Here is a 27,564-nt window from a genome sequence, read left to right on the forward strand (position 1 = left end):
ACTGTGCCACTGATTGCTCTCCATATTTTTGAAAACATCCAAAATTCAATGAATTAGTTAATGAATGAGTATGTCACCAGATGCATCAGCCCAAAGGTCGGGCCTAAAAGGTTAAAAGTCTATTGATTTAATAAATATTTTGCTATAAGATGACCGTTATTAGTTCCACAAGGAGGAAATTGGCATTGCTTTATCAGCATTAGTGGACATACAATATAGAAAAATGCATGGAGGTGCACACATTTGTACGGTAAGTACAGTACATTACACGAATTAGAAACCATTATTTTTTTATAATAAATAAATCAATTAATAAATATAAGTAGGTAAGTAAAAAAATTCAACCATTGATAAATATTTTGACAATGGTACACAGAACCGTCAATCCGTCATTCTTCGATTGTGCAGCAAAATGAACGTCCACCAATGTTCACGTTATTCGAAGTGGGTATCCGTCAATGATCCATCAATCGTCATTCGTCAATCCGTCACCAAAATGGGACGTCCGTCATTGACGGATAGTCGAGTTTATTGAGGGCTTGACGATTACATTGATGGACGAAAATGAAAACCCACTTCTGTCTATGCTAAGTTCGTCAATTTTTAGAAATTTCATGTCAATCGTCAACAAATTGGGCGTCCGTCATTGACGGATTGACAGCCCTTCTGTCAATATTGATGGAATGCCTATGTCAAATATATAAATCAATTATGGTTATAGAGTAATGATTGTGTTGTGCAATTGAAAAGTGTGCATATTTTTTTTTGTCCTATTACATAATATGCTGCAATAGCCGTCCGCGGTAATGTTCTGGACAAAATATGGAAATTCTGACAAATTATTATGGAAGTGAAGTTCTGTCGGTTGGCAGCTTTGAAGTGCTGTTGAGCTCTTACGTACGTGCTTCATACATCACCGTCTTTCTCTCCATTCAAATCACACCCTTTTAGCATTTATTCAATTTTTTACCAAGCTTTACTTTTGCACAGTTGAATCTTCCATGACGAAAATCCCTCTCCCCGTACAAATGAGTTTTTTTTTACTTTTCTCTCTTTATATCAGTGCTCACCTCATCATTGCAATGAGAAGCCAGGACAGGCATGGCTGACTGCACTGTTCACAGCAAAAATATTCCCAACATTGTGCCTGCTGTCTGATGTCTTGTTCATCCTAATAGTTTAACTCAGTAGTGCCAGTGACCTTTGGGTGCCAATTTTCTCTCAAATGGAGAACAGATTTCTAATGGGAAATAGATGAGATTTTGGGGGGAGGTTGAGTTTGTCCATAATGGAATAAAAACTCTCTCTTAAAGTTTTGACTCCCCACCAATAGAGATCCTGACGTCACGTGATTTTCTCTTTTCAAATCTGGTCATACAAAAGCGTTAAAAGTTTGTACAATCCAGATTTATTTAATGGTTGCGCTAACGGCCATTTTGGGACACGTGACGTCAACGTCAGGATCTCTATGTTATCAATCAACTGTAGTTCACACAAATGAAATAAAACTTTGATATAGCACTTTTTATACATAATAATGCAACTGAAAGTAGGCCTACAATGTAAAAAGAACATCCCTATGAGCGTACACACGCATAACCTGAGAACGATGTAAAAAGACAAGAGGAGAAACCATGTGAGGGAAAAATACCCAAGGATAGCTCATCCACACACAGTGCAGAGACCAGCAGAAGTCAACCGGGCTAAAGGAGCTTCCAGGACGACCGGTCTCGGGTAACAACCAATCACCGCTGAGCTTCAGAAAACAGCTGAGCTGTGATTGGCCGTTGCCTGTGCCTTGAGCAACTGTGATGTTATCTTCAGTCGACAGCAAATGGCAAAATGGCCGCCCCTGAGATGGATAAAACTGACTGGATTTTGCTGCATAACGTATTCTCTAAATAATATATTAATCAAAATGTCATGTTTAGACTAGTGAGGTCACATATAACATTATTGATAAGAAATGTTCAAGGTTGACTTCCACTTTAAAAATACCACTTCTACAACATTTGCATAGTCAAGTACTCCTTTTATTAGTGTTTTCCAGTGCTTTCCACACAGCTAATTTACATGACTGATGGTAAAGCTTAAGCCTGCGTTAGCGTTAATGTAGAGGATACAAGCATTGTAATTCAAACAGACACGGGAACTAGGCTAGACATTTGCACACCATGCTTCACTTCTTTCCATTTATCATTTCCACTCATGGTATTGGTAAGATTTTTCATGCTTGTATCTCTCCTTGTATTACATTACTGTAACTTTTTTTCACCCTCATTCAGCTATCTACAACTACAAACTAATCAGACTGCATTCACGTGGCGATTTACATTGTATAAAACAACTAATATTGCTTAGTGCTCGGATCACATCACCACCTCCCATTTGTTGGGTTTCTTCTTTGTATGCCACATGTTCCATTTTTTGCTCTTGTATATATTGCCATCTTTTACTGCTCTGTGTGTGACAGTACAATAATGTGACCGTTATCTATGAAACTGGCTGGAGAACCTATTTGTAAAGTTTATGACCTTGTGAACATAAACACACTTAGTAACTTTTGACAGTAACTAGGAGGCCGAATGGAGACTCACATAATCCATCTTTGCCTCAACTGCGTGTCTCAGGTGATCCCCTGCGCCCAGAGGGATGCCCTGTATTGCCTCCATGAGAACGGATGCATCACACTTCGCGTGTGTCGTTCCACTGCAGCTCTTGAAGAAGGATCAGCAGCAACAGGTATGCCCCGTCACGAATGCGCACCGGGCGCCATTTGTACTACGCTCACAGACAACCCTAACTCACGGCAATGCTGTCTCCACCTCTTCATTTATTCAGCCGCCGTCATTGCCTGAAGCGGTTTTCTCTATGCTCCAGTGGGCATTCAGACTCTTACTATCTCATTTATCTTTGGCTTAGTGTTACAGGCCAATGGGAGTCTATTGTCTCAGCAAATGTCTCTCCCTTCCTCACTCTCCAGCTTCTTTTCTTGCTTCCCCGACATTTTCTTTTATGGGTCTCTCACATCCTCATTTAAACGTATATTTCTGTTCCTGGTACTTATCTCCTTAAATCCTCTCGCTTTATTGTTTGACTCTTATTTCCCCTCACACTTACCTTTTCTACTATCGACACACATTTATCTTGCCTTTTTTCCTTTTATGAGCAACTAATCAATGCCTTATTCCACAGTTGTCTCCCTTTTATTTACGTGCCCAATAGCTGTCATTATGCTCCCCACTCACCCAATCACTAATACTAGGGCTGGGTATCGATTCTAATTTTCTCAATCGATTCCATTTCACTTCACAAGTGTTCAGTTAGATTCAATTTTTATTTATTTTTTTCAATTCGATTCACTTTACTTCAATCTGATAGTACTTATGAAACATCAAGTCTTAAATATCAAGGACATGATGATAAAAACTCCACACACATTAAATTCCAAATTAAATTTTGCGGCGGCAGTAACTGGTTAAGATGATTTAGTTTGTTAATGAAAGTAACATGTTTTATAATCATTTAAGTGTTACACAAACGTTAACAGCAAGGATGAGATGAAAATATTGTCATAATTCTAGTTCAATGATTAAAAAAAAAAGTAAATATAAATTTAAAAGATTCTGAATTGTCTTAAAGTACATTAAGTCAGGTAATTCATAAATGCAAGAAAATACTTCAATAATTAATAATAATTCATGTGAACAGTCAATGTCAACAAAACAGTAAAATATAACAAACTCGCCCTTTAAACTTCTATTTTCTTATAAATTTATGGGAAAAATAGATATTAAAATAATCAATTCATGGTTTTATGAATCAATATCAGGCTTGAAAAGGAAAATTGGTTCGATATTGATTATTCAATTTTTTAAACCCAGCCCTAGCTATCCCTCTAATGCCATTTGTTCTCTTTTTTTTTTTTTTTCTTCTTAGACCCAGAACAGAGTGCCCAGGAGCTTGTGTATGACCTCCGCTCTCAGTGCGATGCTATCCGTGTCACCAAGACTGTCCGGCCCTATCGCATGGTTATCTGCCCTGTCAATGAAAACAATGCTGCTCTCATGGTCAGCGATGGCAGAGTCATGCTATGGGAGCTTAAAGCCTTCACAGGCAGAACTACTGCCAATCCAAGGTACACACACACTTGCTGCTCTGTATTTGTGCAGCCACACTCGTTTACAGACACAGAAGAGTGCGGTAACGGTAAATGTCACACTACTTTCTCAGTCGCCTTAAATAAACTTCCTTAAAAACTGCATAATCCTCTGACCTAAATTTAGGCTTCTTAGAGACTGTCACAGGTAGGCCATGCAGGGACTTAAGCTATCTCACTTTCCTTTGATAGGAGATTCCCAAGCTCCTGTTGAGGAGTCATGACTGTATTTCTCTCTCTTTTTTTTTTTATTTTATTTTATTTTATTTTTTTAGTTTGTTTCCTGTATGCCTACTATCTAGTTAATGTAGGCAAATAAGTCCCTGAAGCTGTATTAAGTAAATATGAGTGTCATGTTTGTCTCATAGCTTCACTTCATGATAGCACTGCCTATAGTTTTAATAAATCTGCTTAAATTTGTCTTGGTTTCAGCTGACTGAAGGTAGAAGCAGTTCATGTGAAATCAAATGACGTTCTCGTGATCAGCGTACACGTGACAATCATGTTGTCACCAGTTATTTTTCTTTATGGAGCAATGTCAAATTAATACAATGATTGGGTCAGTTAAAAAAAATAATTTCCCATCCTCTCAAATGTATTATCACTTCCCATTATCTTGCTTTGAGTAGTTAAATGTATGCCTTACTTTCATAATGTATTGGATTATCATTTGATCTCACCCCTTGTGTTGCAGTTCAGGATTGTCCCCACTCTACTCCCCGGTGTCCTTTTGTGGTGCTCCGCTGGCTCCAAACCAGAAACATATTCAAAACCTCTCTCTCAACAGCATGATAGGTATGACAGCACACCATCATCTGTACCATTGTGTCAACATAGTGCACATTTTCTTGTAATCTTAGCCAACCCTTCAAACTACATTTACATTATTTGTTGATCCTTCGGTGTTGGCATTAAATTGTATTTGCAAATAGGAACGCATGATAACTATTGTACCGGTATTTTGGGGAAAAATGACATTCATAGGTCAAATATCAACAAAATTGGTCTAAGAGGCTGCATAACATAGCACGGGCTTGTATATTTTTAATTTTTTTTATTTTACATTTTCAACTGTAATTTAATTCCAAGTTGATACTACTTTGCATACACGTGATTACTAGAAGTCTACAAGATCCAAAGATTTTTATTTAAAATTTGCGGGGTGATGTTTTTACCTGTAGGTCAAACTTTAATAGCTGGTGAGGCCCCTCTTCCATCGTCCAACCAGCAGGAGGTCCAGCTGAAGTTCCTGTTGACCGGCCTTCTCTCTGGTTTGCCACTGCCACCCTTTGCCATCCGCATGTGTCCACCGCTTACAACCAAAAACATCAACCACTACCAACCGATGCTGGCTGTTGGTAGGTTATGTTGCAAACACGTAATCACCTACTAATACATACAGTACATGTATATTTTCACAGTGATTGTTCACTCCCCCTTCTCCAAACTAATTGATGGGTTTGTAATCCTGTTCTTTTACCGCTTGATTTGATTTCATTTACAGTTAAAAAAAATAAAATAAAATAAAAATAAAAATTGGAAAGAAGGAAAACCTAATTTCATCTTAAAAACCACACAAGTTTGCTCTTATAAGATGTGATTTATTGACAGGTCGGCATTGCCTAATCTGGATCAATAAATGTTATTTTTTTTTCTTTTGCACCATACGCTTGGGAAGTGGAGCATCTTGACATGTTGATACATGCCCTATTGTCATATCAGAAGTTTTTGGAGCATTTGTCTTTTCTCAAAATCTCATCAGAGATTTTGTCTACCCTCAGTTGGTTTTGTTGTTTCATCACTATTGCTCATTTCAGAAAATGGTTGCATCAGTGCTTTCGAAAGAGAAAGCAATGATAAATTAACTTTCCCAGAGCATTACCCATATGTCTAATGAAAATGCTGTGATTCCTTTACCCTCTAGATTTGTCAGAATGAACACGAAGCTGCTTGAAAACTAAAAAATGATATCACGTTAAACTGATGAGTTTTTCTTTTCAGAAGGAATTAAGCTAATAATTCTTTAGATCTAATGTGCCATCCATCACACACCGTTTTTTGTTTTTTTGTTTTTTAAATTGTGTTGAACTCTGAAGTGAACGTGCATATTTTAGGGGAGGAGTTTGCATTTACATAGATTTTTTGACATTCAATGTTAAATGTCAACAGCTGAATTTGACTGTTGAGGTAAATCATAATAAATATGAAAAAGAAAACTCATCAATATGAGGCCTTATCTGTAATTTGAGAGAAGTCACATTGGACTGCGTATTGATTGCAGAATGCAGATGTTATTGCTTTATTGCATGATGATTGTTATATTGCTTTTGGACAATTGCCTTGTTGAGGTGCAACATTATACTTGAGTAAAGCGCTTTGTGACAGCTAAGGCTGTTTGAAAGCGCTATATAAATAAAGATGACTTGACTTGACTTGATTTGAGGGCTCAAAATCATAATGTGAAAGAGTCCATTATGTGCGAATGTTAGTTTGCTTCCCCGCTTTCCTATAAAAGTAGGAGGTCTATGAAATTTCTGTTGGATGTTACCCGTTTGACTGCATTTAAACTACTTAAGCATGTTACCAACATGAAAACAGAGGACTGTCTGTGGGTGAAAAAGAAATATGAGAGCATATGGGAAGTGGGGGAGTTGGCTCAAAGAAAACTCTACTGTATCATACTGCACCCATTGTGGAAAAGCTTTTAATAACGTCAACCTTTGAAGTTTATGAATGTACTTACACCAGGGAAAAGCCTCACTTCTTTTCTGTGATGAGTGTGGGAGTAGTTTTAATCAAGCAACAAATTTGAACATTAGTCATTGTATTTACTCTAGGGAAAAGTCCTTGTCGTGGAGACGAGTGGGAGTTTATTTCATGACAGTTTTAAACTCCATCCCCTTACTCATAATACTCATATTCTGTGACTACTGTGACTACCGGTACTCAAGTATATATATAGCGATATAATTTTATATATCCCGTGAGAGGCATTAAGCTGTTACAGCTTCTTTCTGTTGTGTATCACTACTATATAGTGTATAGACTAGTGTAAATTGAATTTCCTCTTGAGCGATTATAGTAGATATCTATCCATTTTCCACACCGCTTATTCTTCACAAGGGTCACGGGGGTGCTGGAGCCTATCCCAGCTGTCTTCGGGGCAGTAGGCGGGGTACACCCTCAACTGGTTGCCAGCCAATCGCAGGGCACACATAATTCCTGGACAGAGTAAACAATTTGTCAGTGATGAAATTATACGTGTGATTGCCTAGTGAGCTGGCCCCAATTGTTTCGGTTTCAAAATTTTTGTTCAAAATGTCAAAACATGAGAGCTTACTAAAACTGGATGTCCAGGATAAAGGACCTTGTTGACTCTGCTAGAGTTGTTATGTTTATTACAAAGTGTAGTGTGTGTGTATGAACAAACTCAAATGCACATAACTTAGAATGGACAGAATTTTGGAAACATAATCAATAAAAACATAAATTAACCACTGAAAATCAGAAATTGCTTTTATTTTGAATTGTGGTTCAATTGAAACTTTTTTTTGTTTTATTAACTCTTTGCCTCTAACCTATGCAGCTCAACTGGAAAAGCAGTATTTTTAATTTAAGGGGAATAATGTTTTTGTTTTTTTGTTTTAAACAATAACCTAGTTGCATAAATATGCACACCTTTAGTAAGTTTTGGAAAGATCATGGAAATATTTTATCAAAAATATTTAAATAAACTTTTTAGGATCAACAGACATATATTAGGCCATTGTGGTCTCTACCAATTAGAGGTCGTAAAAGGTGGTGGGGCCCTCTGAATAGCCAAAGTCCAGATATGTTGGATGTATGTTGGATCCATGTATGTTGGAAAATGTGTGTGCTGCATTCAGATAGAGAGTCGCTTCTTTTTTCTTCTCATGTTAATCTGCTTGCTCGGTGTGGGAGGCAGGTCACACACACACACGCACACGCAGACAGTGTAGACAGCAGGCGTTGAAGCAGACAGAAAAAGGAATTAGCGTAATCAAAACTGAGTTTTCTGACGGCTAGCCTGTAGTTGTACAATTACAGACATTTGAGCGGGGTAAATGGAATTAGTTACACAGCCTGATGCCACAGCGACCCTGTGGGAGCTATTTGGGTCCAAGCCAAATGAGCAAGTAGCCAACACAGCTAACATCATTGAGCCGATATGTCAAATTTGCATGTCGAAAGTCTCAACAAAAAAATGGCAGCACAACAAACCTGAAGTGAGAAAGTCCATTTCAACCACAAACATCCCACCCAATTTCTTCAAGAAAAAAAAAAAAAAAACACAGTGGGACCACCATTCCCCGATAGTTTGCAATTCAAGAAGGCTTTGCTCAACAATGCAAATATGAATGTGACAGTATAAAATGGTGCATGCTGATACATAGCGTTTCTCACTTTATTGGGAAAGATATGTAACCCTTCAACATTGTTGAGAAAGCAGCATTTAGAAAATGCTGCAGTGTTTTTTTGAGTGACATTTTTTTCAAATGATTCTTAATACAAAGCTGGTTGTTTTGTTCACACAATGTGTGTTCACTGTGATGGGTCGAATGCAGAGGTCAAAAAGATGATTCTTCTTCTTTTGATGATGCAAGAAAAAAAGCTTTAAAGCAAGCAGTATAACAAGTGCAAAACCCCAGTCTCTTATCATTTAGTCGGTATGTATTTATCTACCCCTGAATGGCTCTCAAAAACGGTCACTCAATGAACCACACTCATGATCGTGTATTTTGACTTGAGTGACCGCGGAACCAGGTTTCTGTCTCACTGCATTTGTACTCTGACCCTATCCTCATGGCTCATATTTATAGACAGATTTGTTCCTTACTATGAATGTCACAACATAATGAGTATTTGTTCATTCTCGAGTCCTAATGTATCTTTTTGTCTCTTGTCAGGCACTAGTAATGGGTCTGTACTGGTCTACAACCTTACAAGTGGTCTTCTCCACAAGGAGCTCAGTGTCCATTCTTGTGAAGTAAGGTAAGATGTGGAGTCGTTCTGCACATTATCAAAGGGACACTTTATGATTTAGTGCTCAATTTGGAAGACTTTTCAAGACAAGCAGCAAAAACTGAAAGTAGCATTCTTTATCTCTGAAAATTGATCACTTTTAGCAGATAATTAATTAATCTTTTTCTTATATGAACCCTAATTCCAATTAAGGTGGGACATTGAGTAAAACAAATAAAAACAGAACACAATGATTTGTAAATCCTTTCAACACGTATGTTCAATTAAAACACTACAAAACAAGCTATTTAATGTTCAAACTGAGGAAAAATAGTTTTATTTTTTGTTTTTTTTGGAAATACTGTATCTCATTTTGAATTTGATGCCTGCAGCACTTAGCAAAAAAGTTTGGACGAGGTTGTGTTACATCACCTTTGCTCACAACAATATTCAATAAGCATTTGGGAACTAAGAACACTAATTGTTGAAGCTCTGTCGGTGACGTTCTTTCCCATTCTTGCTTGATGTACAGCTTGAGCTACTTAACTGTCCAGGGTCTCAGTTGTCAGTCACATTTTGCACTTGTGCCACACATTTTCATTGGTTGACAGGTCTGGATTGCTGGCAGGCCTGTCTCGTACTCACACTCTTTTACTATGAAGGCACACTGTTGTAACATGTTCAGAATGTGGCTTGGCATTGTCTTGCTGAAATAAACAGTGATGTCCCAGAAAACGATGTTGCTTGCATGGCAGCACATCTGCTATCACAGATGTAAAAGTTGTTAGAGTAACACCCCCCCATACAGTCACAAATGCTGGCTTTTGAATTTTGCGCTGAGGACAATTTGGATGGTCCTTTTAACCTTCGGCCCGCAGGACACAAAGTGTATGATTTTCAAAAAACAATATGAATTGTGGACTCGTCAGACCGCGGCACACTTTTCCACTTTGCGGGAGTCCATCTCAGCTGAACTCGAGCGAGTGTTCAGGTCTTTGCATTTGCCAGTTTTTAATGCAGTGCCGCCTGAGGGATTGAAGGTCATGGGCAGTCAATGCTGGTTTTTCCCCTGCCGTTTACATTCAGAGATTTCTTTAGATTCTCTGAATCTTTTGATGATATTCTGGACCATAGATGATGTAATCCCAGAATTCCTTGCAGTTGTATATTGAGAAACATTGCTCTCAAACTGTTGGATTATTTACTCATGCAGTCTTTCACAAACTGGTGAACCTCGCCTTAACCTTACTTGTGAACAACTTATCCGATCGGGATCCTCCTTTTATATCCAGTCATGACACCGGTTTCCAATTAATCTCTTCACCTTGGGAATGTCAGAAAAATTTGTTTTTTTCTGAGCATGTATTGTATAATAATAAGAAATAAGAACATTGGGAGTTGGACTGCAGATGATATTATAACAGATGAGCAGCATCATGGCATGAAATATTCGTTCACTGCAGGAAGCAGAAGACATTACATGTCATTACATACCTGTGTGTGACTGGGCCTCTTGAAATCCACCAGGTTCTAAGTAATTCATGTGAAGCCCTCCAGCCAATAGCCATCTCATTGTGAGGCCCCTTCAGCAATTTTCTGTTCCTACAAGTCAACTGAAGCAAAGACATGGCCTCATGAATCATCAATCATGGATGAAGTGTAACATCCCATATTCTGATACCTAATGACCTGTGACCACTTGGTTATTTTATCTAAGAATGTGAATATCCTCAATTTTCTCGTAATTCTCCCTGCTATGTAAAAAAATGTCCTCTCCCATTTTGTGTTTAGGTCAAATATAATGGAATGTTACTGCTAATTTACATGTGTTCATTACAAGCATTTGTTATATCTGTGGTATATAATGTGATGCCCAGAATATACCTTAGGATGTAAAGCAGAGTACTAGACTATTTGAAATTGACACTGGTCTACTATGGTTGCCACACTTTGCACAGACAGTACGAGTGCTACTGTTTCTGGCAAAGTTCTGCTTTTGATTGGTTGGTCACAATGTGTCATTGCAGATATAAAAGTTTGAACTAATTTGAACTAACTTTGAGTGGTGACAGTGTCTCAAAGGGAAAACTTCACCCAAGGAATTTTTACACTTGAAATTGAGCACTGTCATTGGTGAACTTAATTGGACTTGTGGAGAGACAGAAGGAAGGAAGGCAGCAGAGTAGAAACTGTCAGCAGTGAAAAATGCCTCTCGTGGAGGCAAAAAAAAAAGAAGTTCAAATTCTTTCCAGCAACAAAGTATGAAAACTGGACGACTTGGATTTAGCAAACAAGAATAAAAAACACCCACACATTTTAGAGCAATTCATATCTAATTATACAGTAAATGATAATATTGAAAAAAAAAATATTGTCTCTATTCTTTTACTTTCTTCACTCACATGTTTTGATTTGAGATTCTTTGATTCCTTTTCAGACACATTGAGAAAGTGTTAAGGGGAATAAAAATTAAAATAAAAAACTTATCCTCACATTATTACCAGTTTGATAGTCATAGTTTTGCCCTAATTTACAAAATTCCATTGTCTCGTATGACCATTATTATTAATTAAGAAACAAAATGATGAGTAGAATGATACTGATTCATTTTACAGTGTTCCCTCACGGGTGCTGCGTTCCACGCCGACCTGTGATAGGTGAATTTCTGCCAAGTAGAGGTCCCTAATTTATTTATTTTTTTCTTCAATAACCGCTAATACTGTCAGTTGCATAAACGAGCCTGTTAAAGTTAATTGCCTTCAATTAACTTGTTTTTCTATTATGAGACACACATTGGCCTTACTGTATAGGTGCCAACATGTAAGAGGAACAACTGTGGTCGGTTCTAAAAATAGCTCACCAATGATGGGACACTATCGCCAATGAAGGTGGCTGGATGTGGGCTGCCATTTATCCTCAGCTGTCCAATGCTACTGGACTGAATCAATCAACATGTGATCAACAAATACTACTTCTGAAGATGAATTGATCTAACTATCAACTAATATTATTGGATATTATTATTGAATATATATATGAATATTACTGAATCAAGCAACATGAAACTCAGTCAACCTTGATCAAATAACACCACTGGAAAGATGGACTGATCGAAACAATAAACTACTTAAAATCATCCACAGCTGACATTTAATAAATAAATTGTTTGATAATCTGCATACTAGTGTATTATGGGGACGGGAATTAATAAACTTTGGCTTCATCCTGTCAGCCCTTTTTCTTTTCAGGTACTTGGTCTACATGCTGTTAACAGTATGTTGAAATTTGCACAATGATTGTCCGAAAGGAAAAATGAACAAATAAAAACACTGACTTACTAAGAAGAATTAAAAGGAGAAAAATGTCAACATTTTAAACTTAGCATGGTACACGTTTATTTACTAAATATTCTATATTTTGTTTAAAAATGTAATAGATTGTGTTGAATGAAAGAGAGATCTATTTTTATTTTCTCAAATATGACAAAAAAGGACAAAAATAAAAAAGAAGAAAAATAAATAGACCCGAATAAAAATCTGTGATAAATAATTGAACCACGAAGTAGTGAGGGACCACTGAATTCCTTTTTTCTTTTCTCTTTTTTTTTTCCCCCCTTATGTCAATCTGCCTCTCATCAACAACACAGCATTGTAATGCTGTTCACTAGTGACTTCGCTCTGTTTTGAGTTGCTATTCTCCGATATGAAAATTCAAGGTTGCCACATCGGATTGTAGGAGATAATGTTTCTGGCTCACTGTCAAGTGGTCCCGGGTTTGAATTTTGGCTCAGGTAGAGTTTGCATGTTTGTGTACCGTAAAAATGTGAATTGTTGGTTGTTTGTGTTCCTTGCGATTGATTGGTGACCAGTTCAGGGTGTACCCCGCCTGTTGCTCAAAATCCTCTGGGATGGACTTCAGCTCACCCACAACACTAATGAAAACACGTGGCGCATAAAATGGGATGGATATATACATGAAAAACTCGAGGTACTACTAGTAGCTACACATTTGCGTACATCAAAGTTCCTCCCACAGGATATTTCAATGGTGTACAGTACTTCTGTTGGTTGTCATGCTAAAACTTGTTCAAACTTGTGGCAGTTCAATATTACTGGGGGTAGCAAGAGGCCTTTATGCAAATGAGGCGAGCAGCCGATGCCCCACCACAGCCAAGGAGGCCAAACTGTTTAGCATTCAATTTACATTTACAGGGAAAATTGACTAATTAATCATATGGGTCCTTACCATCTCATTATGGTGCAGTTTCTGCTCCCGAAGCAAAAAAAAAAAAAAAAAAAATCATTTTGCACACTTGGCTGATTTGATTTAGAGTGCAATTTTGACACTGCGTGTGTGTTCATTCCACAGGGGTATTGAGTGGGTGAGCCTCACCAGTTTTCTGTCTTTTGCCACTTCTTCTCCCAACAACATGGGCCTGGTTCGGAATGAGCTGCAGCATGTCGACATGCCTACCGGTGAGAAACACACAAACCACACTAAGGGAATGATTTACTGAAGTTTTGTGTTTACGAAAACAGGCGCAAACTAGATTGGTCACGGAAACAGATGTGGAATCTGATCTACTAATTGGGCGCATCCAGGATTGCGTTTGCAAAAATATTGCCACACATATCATTTTGCAGTCTATGGGTTGTTTAGCACCCCCCAGTCTAAAAAATGTTCTTAGAATGCAATGGTTTTATATTCCTTTTAGGTATACTGTGCTTTAATGCAGTTTTCACATAACTATTCTGAGTCATACTCCCCCAAGAAAGCCTCAAGCAAATCTGCTCTGCACTGTAACTTTTTTTGTTTATACTACTTTCCTAAATGGCTTTCACCAAATCAGATCAGCACCTATTTTGGCGCGCGTCATATAGTACACTTGAATGGCATTCTTTTGTTGGTACTTAACTTGGCGAGCTGCATGAGTTCTAATTCAATGGGTGCAATTCTAAGAAAAATGTAGATTGCAGCACAGGTAAGAGCAAGTTTTTGGTTGTTTCCTCCCCCAACTTTCTAAAAAGTGGGTTAATACCCTGAGGAACCGGCACTAAAGTGAAATTGAAAGTATCCGTCTTTTCACAAGTGCATTGATGAGCTAACTCTCTCACTTTATCTATTCTTGCATGTTTTTTGTTTTTTTTTCCAGGACGATGTTTTGCATTCAGAGGCGAGCGTGGAAATGATGAGCCACCCATTGAGATGATAAAAGTTTCACATCTAAAGTGAGTTGCCTGTTTTTACAATTACCTACAAAAGTAAGCAGTTGTTAGTATGTACTGTTTACCTCAGATCAAATTTGCCCTTTGCCTGATTTCTATCATCACACCAATTTTAATCACAAAGACAAACCAAGTAAATACAATTCTGTTTGTAAATGATTATTTTATTAATTGAGGCGGCACAAATCAAAACACATCTGACCATAGATGAAAATTAATTGCCCCTGAACGGAATAACTGATTGAAATCAAGTGTTTACGATAAGTTGTGATGAGACTTTCATGGTTCTGTCATGGAATTGTGTCCCTTGCTAAATTGTTTTAACTTAGTCATATTGGTGAACTTCATTTAAGGTTTTACCACATCATCTCAATTGGATTTAAGTCCAGACTGAGATTTAGCAAAATCCAGGTCCTGGGGGAGCAAAACTAGCCCCAGACCGTCAAAATGTCACCACCATGTATCACTAACATTACTTTTTAATAATCAACTACTTCATTTTTATAGAATATGTAACAGATAGCAGAGCTTCCCAAAAACTTCAACTTTTGTCTCATCAATCCACATAATATTTCTTTATAAGTTGTATTGTTTTATTGTACAATGTTATTTGACAAATGTGAGCTGAGTCTTTCTGTTCTCATTTGTCAGCAATGTTTTTTTTTCCTTGGAACCCTCCCATGGATGCAATTTCTGTACTTTTCTAATGTTCTGTAGCCGTGGCCAAAAAGGCCCGAGGTTCTAGTTTGGATGTTTTTCCGGGCTCTTTGGTGACCTGGATGACTCGTTGCACTCATGGAGTAATTTTGGTTCACTGACAGCTTTGGAAAGGTGTTTCCAATTTTATCCATTCATGGATAATGGTTTTGAGTGTGGTTTGTTCACTGGAGTCCCAAAGCTTTCTAAAAAAATTTGTGCAACTTTTTCTAGACTGATAAAGAAGTCACTATTTTTTCCTCATTTATTCTTCAAATTTCTTCGGATCGTGGAGTTCTTGGAGTGTTTCCTTTTAAGACCTTGTAACCTACTTCACTTTGTCTTACAAGCACTAATGAAGTGATTTCTTGATTCAACAAATCTTGTGCTAGTCAGGCTTGGATGTGTCCAGTGTAATTGAAGTTTGCATTCCAAAGGCCATGGCTAATCACGCTTAATTCGTGATTTAATGAGGGGGATCAAATACTTTTTCATATAAGGCCAGATAGGTTTGCTTTGTTTCCCCTCTTAAAACCAGGACCTAAGTTCGCAGAGAACTCAAGACTCTACTTTTCTACGATTAACAAAGAAAATTGTCCTCACAAGCCTTGCATGTTGATGTGTATAATGGTACGTTTGTAGATTATACTGTTATTTCGATTGATCACCTACTGTATTGTTGAAAATAAATAAATAAACCACACCTAGAATTTTCTGACAGCACTCAGCTGGTTGTCAAGTGATTGATACTCATTTTTGTGCCGGTTTGCCCTGTAGGTAATAAATGGGCAATTTTTGGTCTTCAGTTAATCTTGCCCAGGCAGTATTAAAGAATCAGCCTCAACTCAAATGGACAGTAGTATCAGTGAAATCAACTAAGACCGAGCCACAACCATGATGGGCATTTATGATAAAAAGTCAGAATAGAATCCATGACTAACAACGGTCAGTGGCGATCAAAACTTAATGTGCGACATTTGATAAAGGTCATGTAACAGCGTCAAAATGATAGCAATGTAAACGCAAAAGGTTAGCATGGCATTTGCATAAGACTGCATTGGTGCAAATGCACTTTAACATTTATACACCTACAAGAAGAAGGTCTGAGTTTATCATGAATGAATGTTAACATGATGCCATTCACCGAAGCTCCTCTTTGCAAACTTACGGTAACCATAAACACACAAAAATAAAGTTTATGTTTTTGTTGTTTTCCGTGTTCATCCTCAGGCAGTACCTGGTTGTGGTGTTCAGAGACAAACCACTGGAGTTGTGGGACATCAGGACAGGAACACTTCTTCGAGAGATGGCAAAGAACTTCCCAACTGTTACAGCTCTGGTAGTCAAAGTTTTATTTTTTTATTTTATTTTATTTTTTTAAATTATCCTATGAATTGACACATCTACAGAAACTAAAATTGAAGGCTACAGTACATAACATTTTGCTATCTACTGTTTGATGATGACAATGACCCCTTAAAGTACTCATCTAAAACATGTGGACGACGTACAGTAATTTTCTCTTACCTTTTGTCTTCTCCACCTTCCTAAGCTCATATGGGCAATTGGAATGATTTCTCTAACGAAATATCCTGGCTCAGCAAGACACAATAGAATCTTTTGGGCAGCTACGCTCATAAAAGAAGAGTTATGCGGGACAAACTTTACAGTGGGGCTGTAAAATCCTCTACAGAGCGAATAAAACCGACAGTAGCCTTAATAATACATGTTGGCCTTCCTCAGTACCATACTGCTGTCTTATTTCCATATTGATTGCAAACCCGAGATCCAAGACCCACCGCGGTTGCTCCTAGGGAGTAAGGTTGGGGAGTAACTCTTGTGTGCTTTACCTTTATGTAAGAATAAAAAAATCAATTTTCTTGGCTGCTTTCTACTTTTAACGCTACAATGGTTTGTCTTGATTTGCCTGTGTCCTGGTTTGCTCCTCAAATCTCCAATTGTTGTCTTTGTTAAGGAGTGGTCCCCATCGCACAACCTGAAGAGTCTGAAGAAGAAGCAGATGGCAGCGAGGGAGGCTATGGCTCGTCAGACAGTTTCCGACGCTGAGCAAAATAGTGTCGAATCTTCAGTTATCAGGTCAGCGCTCAAAAGCCTCTGAAATACTTCAGCTCTTTTGTTTATGTGTCACATACAAAGTGCATATCTGAGGGAATTATACATTTGTTTGATTCCTTCAGTAGTCTGCTGCAGGATGCGGAGAGCAAGTCTGAGACCACCCAGGCCATATCTGCCAGGGAACATTTTGTGTTTACTGACACAGATGGGCAGGTCTATCATATCACTGTAGAGGGCAACACTGTCAAGGATGGTGCCCGTATACCTCCTGATGTGAGTCCACACTGATTCTTTTTTTGTTTGTGTCGTGTTGTCCTTTTGGCTACGCCTCTTAACTTGAATTATGAAGAGTAGGCATAAGTAATGAATGATTGCTCGAGTGGTAATTACAGGATGTCTGTGCACGGTATTTTTGTTCATTAATTTCTGTGTACAATGGACCCTCACTATGCTGTTGCTGTCTTCTCCATTCTTGCACACTTTCAAGCTGCAACTGTTCTCCTGTCAAGGCTTCTGACACACCCACCACCCATACATCTGGAAATTTGTGCGCAAACTCGAAAGAGCCATGATTCGATGAAGTCGGAGGGTGGACCCATTTTCCTTTTTGTGGAGTTTTCCTGAGACGTGAATTTCATATACTGTAGAGCCATTCGGAAAATATGTCAGACTTTATAGTTATACTGATCTTCGCCAAAGCAATTGAATCCGAATGTGCTTATTAGGGATGCACAATACCACCTTTTTTTTTTCTTTTCAAACCGATACCAGTATGAGTACTCAACTCTTGAGTAGTCACGGATACCGATACCAATACCAAGTACTGATACCACTAGTACTTTTGATCACAAACATTTCCGAAAGATAATATTAAAGAAAATTTTCAAGAAAGAAAGAAATTTTACAAGATTTTAACCCATTTTTGACGGCCTACAGAATATTGTGATCTTTGGATATATTAAACTTGGGACCCACCAAAAGAAAGCTTAAACCCTCATCTTTCATCAGAAAAAAAAAAATCGTTTCTCTCTAGCATTTGTAATTCCTGGGTAATCAGCAGAAGAAGAGAGGCAAGTTTCACCGAAAATCCTGTTTTGACAAAATTAATGGAGAAATTGAGGATTTTGTGGAAAAAATGCATTTCAAGTAAAAATTCAACTTTGAACTGACCGAACTGACCCGACCAGTACTTATGGTGCACTGCTATACAGTATGACACACTAGGCAATAGATAGTGTAGGCATGATATGACGTGGGCTGATAGATGCACAGTGAAAAAGTCATCTTGAAGTTATTAAATTTAGCATGGTACCAAGTTCATGCTTATCTACATGGCGATTGGCGACGTTGCTTGCCCGTCTTTGATTGGTCGCGTGAATACGTTGATTCATCCAGTGAATGTCAGGAGAAGCCGGTGGCTTGACGGGGGGACGTTTAGGGTAAAAAGCCATACGACGATTCCTGTGTGGCTTCTTTGGCTCAATGTGGCATTCATACCTCGATGCAGTTTGCCCAGGAAGCGTCATCCGGTAAACAGGAAAGTCAAACAGAGGCGCGATCGCCCGGTGGCTTTCCACGTCTTAACAAATTGCAAAGCTAATGCTCCTGCACATGCTCCACCTACTTCCTTGTCAACTGCCTACATGCTGGCCCTCCTCTGATCAAAGCTATTGTGGCCATCTACTGGCAACTACACGTCATTACAATTATTTTTTTCAGCTCAATACTTGCTGGGGACTTGCATGAGATTCTCCTACGTCCAGTGCATTAAAAAAACAAAACACGATTTAATTTGTGGATGGGGCGAGCCCCATTTATTAAATACCCAAAATAACTCGTGGGGGGAAGAAATGAGTTCAAGGGGAAGTCAACACAAAAATGTTCTATCCAATAACATGTTCTATGCAGCCCCACTAGCTCAGTCGTATTTCTGGAGCTGGGCCGTGATTGGTTGTTACCTGAGCCCTGAGCAACTGTGATCTCATTTTCAGTCGATAGCAAGTGACGAAATGGCCGCCCCCTTGTAATGGATTGAAAATGGGTAGATTTTGCTGCCTAACTCGTATTCCACAAACGCAACACTAATCAGCATGCCATTTTAGACTACTGGTGCCATACACAACATATTATTGTAAATATTTTTTGGGAGGACTTCTCCTTTAAAATTTTATGAAATTATTGACAATTTTCTATTCTTCTAATTTGTAATTCATTGTTCCTGATCATCAATCAGCCACAAGTCACGGGTACTGATACCCTGAAATTAGGCCGGGTATCGGCCCGATAAGTTGACCAGGATGCCAAGCGACACCATGCATGTTTGGCAAAACATGGCCATGATTACAATGACTATATTATTTGTGATCATGTTGGTAGGAAAAAAAAAAAAAACAAGTCCGCTGGCACTGATTATTATTTTTTTTTCCACCAGTTAAATATGTTGACGTTTGTAAATCCGCAGTTCACCTTTTAAAATTATCTTAAGGCTCCAGTCTTTCTTAGTGTCTTCTAGCTCCGTGTTTTTTTTTTTTGTTTTTTGTTTTTTGTTTTTTTTTTATATAATGAGAAATCACAATCGCATATCACATTCTATTTCCGAGCAGCAGATTGGATTCTTAAGCAGTGTGTTTTCCCCCTCTCTCAGTACCTGCATCTTTTCACACTGCAGTTGTAGAGACCAGAGGGCTACCCAGGGATTTTAAGTCCTTCATAACTTCCTGACTGATGCAGATTCATTTCACATAGATTTGCATACCCCAAAGGCTTTGCTGCTTTCATATCTGTGTCAGCACACTGACAGAAACTCTCTTAAAATGTTTTTATCCTGTCAGCCACACCATACAGACTGGAGGTGAGACACGTGCAGCGACTCCACAGCACCAGTCTTGTCTAGTGACATAATCTAACTTTAACTCATCCATGCGTGTTTACCACGTTTCTGTCATAAATATTAATCAACCTTTTCCGGTTATCATTTGCATCCAAAACACACGTCAGTGATGGTATTATATTAGATGTGGTTTGGAAATGTGGAATTGTGATTTTCTCCTTTTTTTTAATATGTTGCAGGGCAGTATGGGTAGTATTGCCTGCATTGCATGGAAAGGTGACACCTTGGTGCTTGGTGATGTGGATGGAAATCTTAACTTCTGGGACCTTAAAGCACGTTTGTCCAGGTGATTGTTTTCTTTTTCTTTGTTAATTTTCTTCTTTCTTATTCTATGCTACGCAAGTGCGTCATTCATTCTTACAATAATTTAGGCACATTCTCAAGTCTGCAATTTGAGTCAAAATTTTGATGTTGAAGTAATTGTGTTTTTCTATTTTAACGTTTATGTCATACTCAAATACACAATGGAATGCTCTCACCGTGTTTTATTTTTTATAACTGTTTGAGTCCAAGAAAAACTTTCGACTATTACAAAATTGAATTCAAAAGTCTAGTTTAGGGCTAGACCGATAATCAGTACCCAATATTGGGTATTTAGACGAATATTGGTATTGGCCTTCCTTAAAAATCTGAGGGCTGATAAAAGGTAAACCTAAAACCATTTTAATCTTAGGTAACTATTTGTTTACATTTTCAGTTAACTTTATGAGATGCTGCTGACTCTGAAACTTTTTTTTTTTTTTTTTTTTTGACATTACAGCAAAGAAATGTGAAAGTTTAAGATTTCAGGTATTATTAAATTTTGGAAAAAAAATATTTACTGAAGAAAACTAATTTTTTTTATTATGTATTTATAAGTTTCCTTTTAACCTTTTAAGACGTTCTGATAACCTTGGGAGCTCCCTCACATTTTTTTTTTAATTTTAATTTTTTAATTTATAATGAATCTACATTTATATAATCTTCAAAAATCTACATTTTGAAAAGTCTGAAAATTGTTCAATAAACATACTTTAAAAAAGTAAAAATTGTTTGTAGACTGATAGAACTGCTTATCAGTAGAGTAGTTTTCTTGAAGTCAAAAATGAGCATGTAAAAAATGTCTATGAAAGACATTTTACCTGCAGTTTCACAAAATGGGTGATGATAACCCATTTTAATATGACTGAATTCCCCAATGTGGTTGATATTTAGGGGCATACCAACTCACCGCGGCTGGGTAAAGAAAATTCGCTTTGCACCTGGAAAAGGCAACCAGAAACTCTTGGTTATGTACACTGATGGAGCAGAGGTCTGGGACACCAAAGAGGTATGGCTCCAAAACCTGTGACCATCTGAAATAATACCGTAATATGATTTCTAAAAAAAAATGCACCAATATATAGAAATGCAAACCAAGAAACATGGATGTTCATTATTGCTTAAAGCCCCATCAATCCTGACTTGGTCTACCACTCAATATTGCCTTGTAACTGACTTATCAAATAATATTTTCAAAATATTATTCTTCTATTACAACTATTTTAACAGACTGGACTTTGACTTTGTATACACAGAATAGCTTTTCCAGCAGGAATGAGTTACGTACCCTGCAAAGGTGGACACAGGTTTATTCTCTTGTGTATTTAGAAGTGGGCTGCAGGAAGATGGGTGGATGCTTTATTGGAACCGAGATAAGGTGCACCGCTCAGTCCCCAATCGTAAAAGGCAGACAGCAGATGGATCAAGTCGCAGAGGGAAGCAGTCATAGCAGCAAGGGAGGAGTGGGAGAAATCTCCCAAATGCTTGAGCACTCTGCTGACAGCTGGCTTATGCGCTCACTTCTGCACATTCCCATTAAAATCCAGAGAGCATTTTGCACCCCTTGACAAGGCTGTTTGCTAACTGTCTTCCCTTCTGCATCCCACATTTTATTTATTCAGCATGATTTAAGGATTTTGTCAAAGCTAATTCCTCCATATGACATCTCTGTTGTTCAGGTTACTTTTTATGCAGCATCCAAAGAAAGTCACTTTCCAAAAACTCTTAACGTTTTGCGTTGATTTTCATTGGTTATCACCTCTTCTAGGTCCAAATGGTCAGCAGCATGCGCATTGGTCGCAACGTCAACTATCGCGTCTTAGACATCGACTGGTGCACTTCCGACAAAGTGGTGCTGGCTTCAGATGACGGCTGCATTCGAGTGTTAGAGATGGCCATGAAGTCGGCTAGCTATCGTATGGATGAGCAAGATCTCACTGGTAGGCTACCAACTGACAATAACAAAAAACAGACATTCATCCTAATACTTTATTTCTGTCTGCTCTTTGACCAATATGTCCAGATTCAGTGTGGTGCCCCTATCTGCTGCTACCCCGAGCTGCCCTCACTCTTAAAGCTTTCCTCCTACTGCAGCCGTGGTCGGGGACTTTCACCATGGACATTACACAAGTGTAAGTTTAATGTCAAGTTTTATTATGCCCCCAGATTTGACAGTCAAACATATGTGTTTAAAGTGTGGCATCAAGAAGAGACTCACGAATGTTCTTCAGAAAAGAAATGTTGGGCAACTCAGGTTATCAAGTCACTATCACTAGAGTGATGTGTAAACTACATATCGGGATTATTATGGCCAACATTACCACAACATTATAAAAGAATGTAAAACAATAAATACATTGCAAAATCTTTTATTTTTAATACACAAGCTAGACCAGTGGCACACTTCTAGCTAATGTTAAGACAATATCAAACATGAAATATGCTTATTGGGGAATTTCAACTCTATTAGACCCCCCCCTCTTCTTGATACATGGTCTGATGAAATGAATAGAATCACAAAGGTATAACATCACCTAAAGAATTAAAGATTGACATCACATAGCCTAAAACTAGTTGAAACTAGATGATGGTTATATGATGGTTACATCAGTTCAAACAAGACACTTGTTATATCAGTACAAAACAGAAACTTGACCCTCACGCTCGTGAACCCAACTTAACAGGTCATGGAGTCAAACTTGACCCAGGCGTGAACCCAGACATGAGAAAAGACCCCAAACAAACCTCCTGCATAACTCGAGTCATGACAGTTGTGGGTTTATTGTTGAGTCAAGGTTGCATGTTTATACATTAAGCGGATTGTTGTTTGTACAAATTGCTGAAAAATCAAGAATCAAATATTTGGAAAAAATACACAAAAAAATAAATAAAATATATATTTAAAAAAACGACAATAATATCAAACAGCCCTGTCACAGTAACCTATTATTGCAAATGTTATTTAAATACTGTGTTGCTGAGATCTTACGTATTCTTCTCCATTGCTTTTTGTTGAAATAGACATGCACATCTACTGTACTCTTGTTAAATTGCTCCACTGTATTTATTTGTCCTTTTTGTTTAAAATTACATCAATTTTTTTTTATTGTATTCAGTATAATTCTTTCAGTCTATTCTAAACTCAAAGCCTGCAAATTATTTGAAACTAGATATCTTATATGCATCAGTTTCCCGTCTTTTAAAGGCAGTTATGTATTAAACCTGTTAAATCAGCATTCATTTCATGTTAATTTTAATATAATTGAAATAACTAAACTACACACACGCACCCACATTGGAAAGGCACATTTTTTTGTTCTTCAGCATTAGAAACATGACAGTTCCGTGCTTGTAGATGCACATACCTGTTTATTGTCTCTATGTCTCAAACTCTGCTCGTTTCTCACTCTCGGCCGACTCACCCTCAGGATTTCAATCGTTGTCTTTCCTGCTTTGTCTCCTCTCTCGGGAAACTTGTCTCTCAAGTCCTCTGGCTTTCAAGTCCTCTGGCTTTCTCTCTGTGGCACTCTCAACTTGCTTCTCTTCAGCTCTCTCAACACCTTCATATGGCACTGTCTCAATGTCTGCCTCCTTGTTATTCATCCTAATGGTGCATAAGTAGGCTGTGATGTTGCAGAAGTACGCTATAATGTCCTTTTTCTCTTTGTTTTAAACTTAAAACAAAAAGCAATAGAGAGGAGTACCGAACATTTAGTAAGATTTATTCAAATAGGCTCCTTTCTTGTGGTAAGGTTAACTAATGCTGCATTTCCATTAACATTGAACATTATTCACACACCAAATATGTCATTTAAGTTCACAAGAGCATCTTTACCTTTCCAGAGACTATAATGAGAAAGATGAAATAAAAGGTCTGATCCAGGAGCAGCTCAATTCTTTGTCAAAGTAAGTTTTTGCTTTGCGTTGTTTTTAGAAGCGATGAGATATACACATCATTTTGATGATCAGAAATACATGAACAGTCATGTTGAGGATTGCCCATGCCAACATATGCAGAAGTGGGCTTGCTCTTGTGTTACTGTGTATCTCTGACTGACTCTCCAGTGACATGAAGAGTGTGCTGCAGGACCCGGAGCTCAGCCTGCTGCAGCGCTGCCTTCTGGTCTCACGGTGAGTTGCTGTCAGTGTGCATTGTTTCTCTCTTTTTGAGGCTTTTCCAACTTTACTGTAACTTCGACACAGCCCATTACAGCATTCACAGTTTTATTATTATTTCTCTATGGCATGGAATGGATAGTAAAATAAAAAATGTTTTGTTAATTGTACAATTACAGAATGATCCTATTATTTACATTTTGTAAAGGTTCTAACCGTATATTCATTTGCAAATAGAAATGACAGCGTGCATGACTTTGGTCATCTGGTTGCTGTGAAAAAGGTCTTTAAAACATGGCAAAATACTCATGTTGTTTTTTTATATCCTTTCAATAAGTACTTTTCTTTGCAATTGTTATAAATATGTTGCTTTGTAACAGTGGTCTCTTCAGACCGCATACTTGTTCACAGATGCACCAGCACTTCTTGCAGCCATTTTCCATGAATTGCTTCAAGACACAATTAATCACTAATGAATTCCACAAAATTATCAGAATTCAGTTGACGAAAAGATTATGGTTATCCTGAGTCATCAGACCATTACAATTAATTCATTGGAATCTTCCAAAATGAGTTTGCACAACATAGTATTGCATCACGACCACAAAAAAAAAAAAAAAAAAAAAAAAAAAAATCATCAGATGATAGGCGTCTGCGACTTTACTGTCATCTTTACTCCAGCTCTAATTTTCCCCAGTAACTCTAAAATAATTCCGTCTGTCTTGAGTGCAATTTACTTGGCGAGAATGAAGGAAACTTTTGGCTTTCAAATAATGAGGATGCTTTCATAGAGCTCATGAATCTGTAATGCCTCTGCATCTGGCCATCCCAAGTTATCATGCCATTGTTAATGTGGCTTGGTAACCTAGCAACAGCTGTGTGTCTGTGCAGAATTGCTCAAGGAAGCTCGCAGTGGTAAATGATGAGAAAAATAACACGGGGATGTGGTTGGGGGAAAAAAATGTTCACTGAAAGATGCATGAAAGTGGGATGATTAGAAAACTGCAATTACAAAAAGAGACCTTAGGCATGTTGATTTTTGACCGAGGGGATGTTGTGGCAAACCGCAGGCTGTTCGGGGATGAGTCTGACCTTCACTTTTGGACAGTGGCTTCACATTACCTCCAGTCATTTGCCCAGTCTCGTCAGCTCTGCGTGGCCACAGCGGAGGGTCAGGTTCAAAGCGAATTAGCTCAGCAGTCTCCTCAGAATCACCTGGACATCTGCCACGACATGCTGTGTGAGAGCTTCTACTTCCAGGTCAGTGAGAATAAGTGTAGAAGCTCTTTTTTTTTTTTTTTTTTTTTCATGGGGGAGTTGGTTGACCACAGATTAGTAATAGTAAAAAGTAGCACCATCTTTTTTTAATTTAATTATACCCTAAAAATAAAAGCCTGAATTTAGATCTGTCAAAATTAATCGATTACCAAATTAATCAACAATAAATTTAATAATTGAGTAATTGTTTGGTGCCATTTCTTAAGAGAGCGTTAAGGATGTCCAAATCATGTGACTTCAGCATATCAACAGCAATTGTTCACAGATTTCTGTAGTTCTTTGTGAAAGAAGACTGATTATCTTCTGTGTTTAATCAAACTGACATTTGCAAACATCTGTTTTTACTTTGGAAAACTGACAGAATCGGTAACAGCACAACATCAGTCCACCCCCATTTTTTGTCACAATATGAATACGAAGCACAAAATAAACACCAATCACTGGTTAATAAACAATAATCAGGGGAAAATTGCTTTATTAGTACACTTTAATGGAGAATTAAAATGAATCGGATTAATCGATTGAACAATCGATAGATTAATTAATTCTGAAAATATTCAATAGTGAATATTCAAAAGTGACAGCATTACCTGCATTTCCAATGTTGTCCACCAATCACATTAGGTTTACCTGCATAATCAATTCACTGAGTCGCCATTACAACCTTTTATAATTGCATTACAAATAATATTTGCTCATAATTTTGAGTTTATTTTGACACATACACATCCTCAGACCCAACTCCGGGTGCGGTCTCTGCCTAGAAACTGAAGGGTCCTCACGTAGGAGTGTGGCTGATAGTATGCTGAATAGCCTGGGGATGCTTTGATGCAGCAGATGGCACCTTTTATGCATAAACCAACTTCCAGCTGCACTCGCATATGTACCGTATATAATTTAAAAATCATCAAAATGAAGACCAAGGAATCCAATCCAGGCCTGTATGGCGCAAAAAAACTAAAAAAATAAATAAATAAAAAACTGTGTTGACTATTTACCAAAATTGGTGCTTTGAGTCGCTTTCATGTCTGAAGAACTGGGTGAACAATATTTATTTTTTTTATTTAAAAAAATACTGTTCAACCCATTTGCTCAGGGGAGCCTGAAAAAAAGCGTCGTTAGAAGACGGCAATTCATTTCCAGTTGGCATGACAACCACAACATTCATTGAAAAGTCATTTGCCATTTCTAATTTGCTAAAATTAATAGAAATATTCAATATTTGTCCTTACGGTATTCAAAGGATAATTTAAATTTCAAGGCTCTTTCGAAAGTTGAAGCCAGGGCACAAAATACACAATTAACCATTCACAGCCATTGATCATTTGGAATTGTTATTTAACCTATCATACACGTTTTTTGGAATGTGGGAGGAAGCTGCAGTACCCAGAGAAAACCCACACAAGTATGGTGATAATGTTCAAAAAGATTCGAACCCACAACCTTAGAACTGTGACGGATATGGCACTAAATGAATGGAAATTCTGCTGGAAAGGGTCTTAATGTAACTCCATCAATGCCAACATACCTTATTAAAAAAAATAAAAAATATGCAAATTTTTGCTTTAATGAAAGTTGTACTCCGTCTTAATAAGGGTCCATGCAGTGAGCATAAATCGAAAACTTAAAAAGAACTACCCAGACGGTCTGTAGCTGCATTTTGGCTGGTGTTGTCATAAAACAGCCGCAGTGGCAGCAGCCTGGCTGTAATTACTAATATCTAAGCCTCCAACAGAGAGCACACAGCTCTCTGAAGCTTCTAAACGCATTTGATTTATACCCTTGGCTGTGACTCACTGAAGAATTGTGTGTAACTTCATGCAAAAAATAAAAATAAATAA

The 27,564-nt window shown here is 37.8% G+C and overlaps 1 protein-coding gene across 2 annotated transcripts in view; it reads left to right on the forward strand.

The window, feature by feature from the left end:
* wdr11 (WD repeat domain 11) overlaps positions 1-27,564 on the forward strand; it is a 47,080-nt gene that overhangs the window by 11,043 nt on the left and 8,473 nt on the right. Inside the window, exons 7-23 of one of the 2 annotated variants that reach the window (XM_077495512.1) lie at positions 2,631-2,742; positions 3,940-4,138; positions 4,854-4,954; positions 5,341-5,517; positions 9,088-9,172; positions 13,511-13,617; positions 14,295-14,370; positions 16,294-16,402; positions 17,039-17,160; positions 17,262-17,412; positions 20,209-20,315; positions 21,224-21,338; positions 22,098-22,269; positions 22,353-22,461; positions 24,173-24,235; positions 24,395-24,460; positions 25,516-25,705. In XM_077495512.1, the coding sequence (XP_077351638.1) occupies positions 2,631-2,742; positions 3,940-4,138; positions 4,854-4,954; positions 5,341-5,517; positions 9,088-9,172; positions 13,511-13,617; positions 14,295-14,370; positions 16,294-16,402; positions 17,039-17,160; positions 17,262-17,412; positions 20,209-20,315; positions 21,224-21,338; positions 22,098-22,269; positions 22,353-22,461; positions 24,173-24,235; positions 24,395-24,460; positions 25,516-25,705 (2,061 nt within the window). The remainder of the gene's footprint in view (positions 1-2,630; positions 2,743-3,939; positions 4,139-4,853; positions 4,955-5,340; positions 5,518-9,087; positions 9,173-13,510; positions 13,618-14,294; positions 14,371-16,293; positions 16,403-17,038; positions 17,161-17,261; positions 17,413-20,208; positions 20,316-21,223; positions 21,339-22,097; positions 22,270-22,352; positions 22,462-24,172; positions 24,236-24,394; positions 24,461-25,515; positions 25,706-27,564) is intronic. The other variant, XM_077495513.1, reaches the window with a different exon arrangement.

Source organism: Festucalex cinctus, chromosome 14 (genome assembly GCF_051991245.1).
Source record: "Festucalex cinctus isolate MCC-2025b chromosome 14, RoL_Fcin_1.0, whole genome shotgun sequence".
Taxonomy (NCBI): domain Eukaryota; kingdom Metazoa; phylum Chordata; class Actinopteri; order Syngnathiformes; family Syngnathidae; genus Festucalex; species Festucalex cinctus.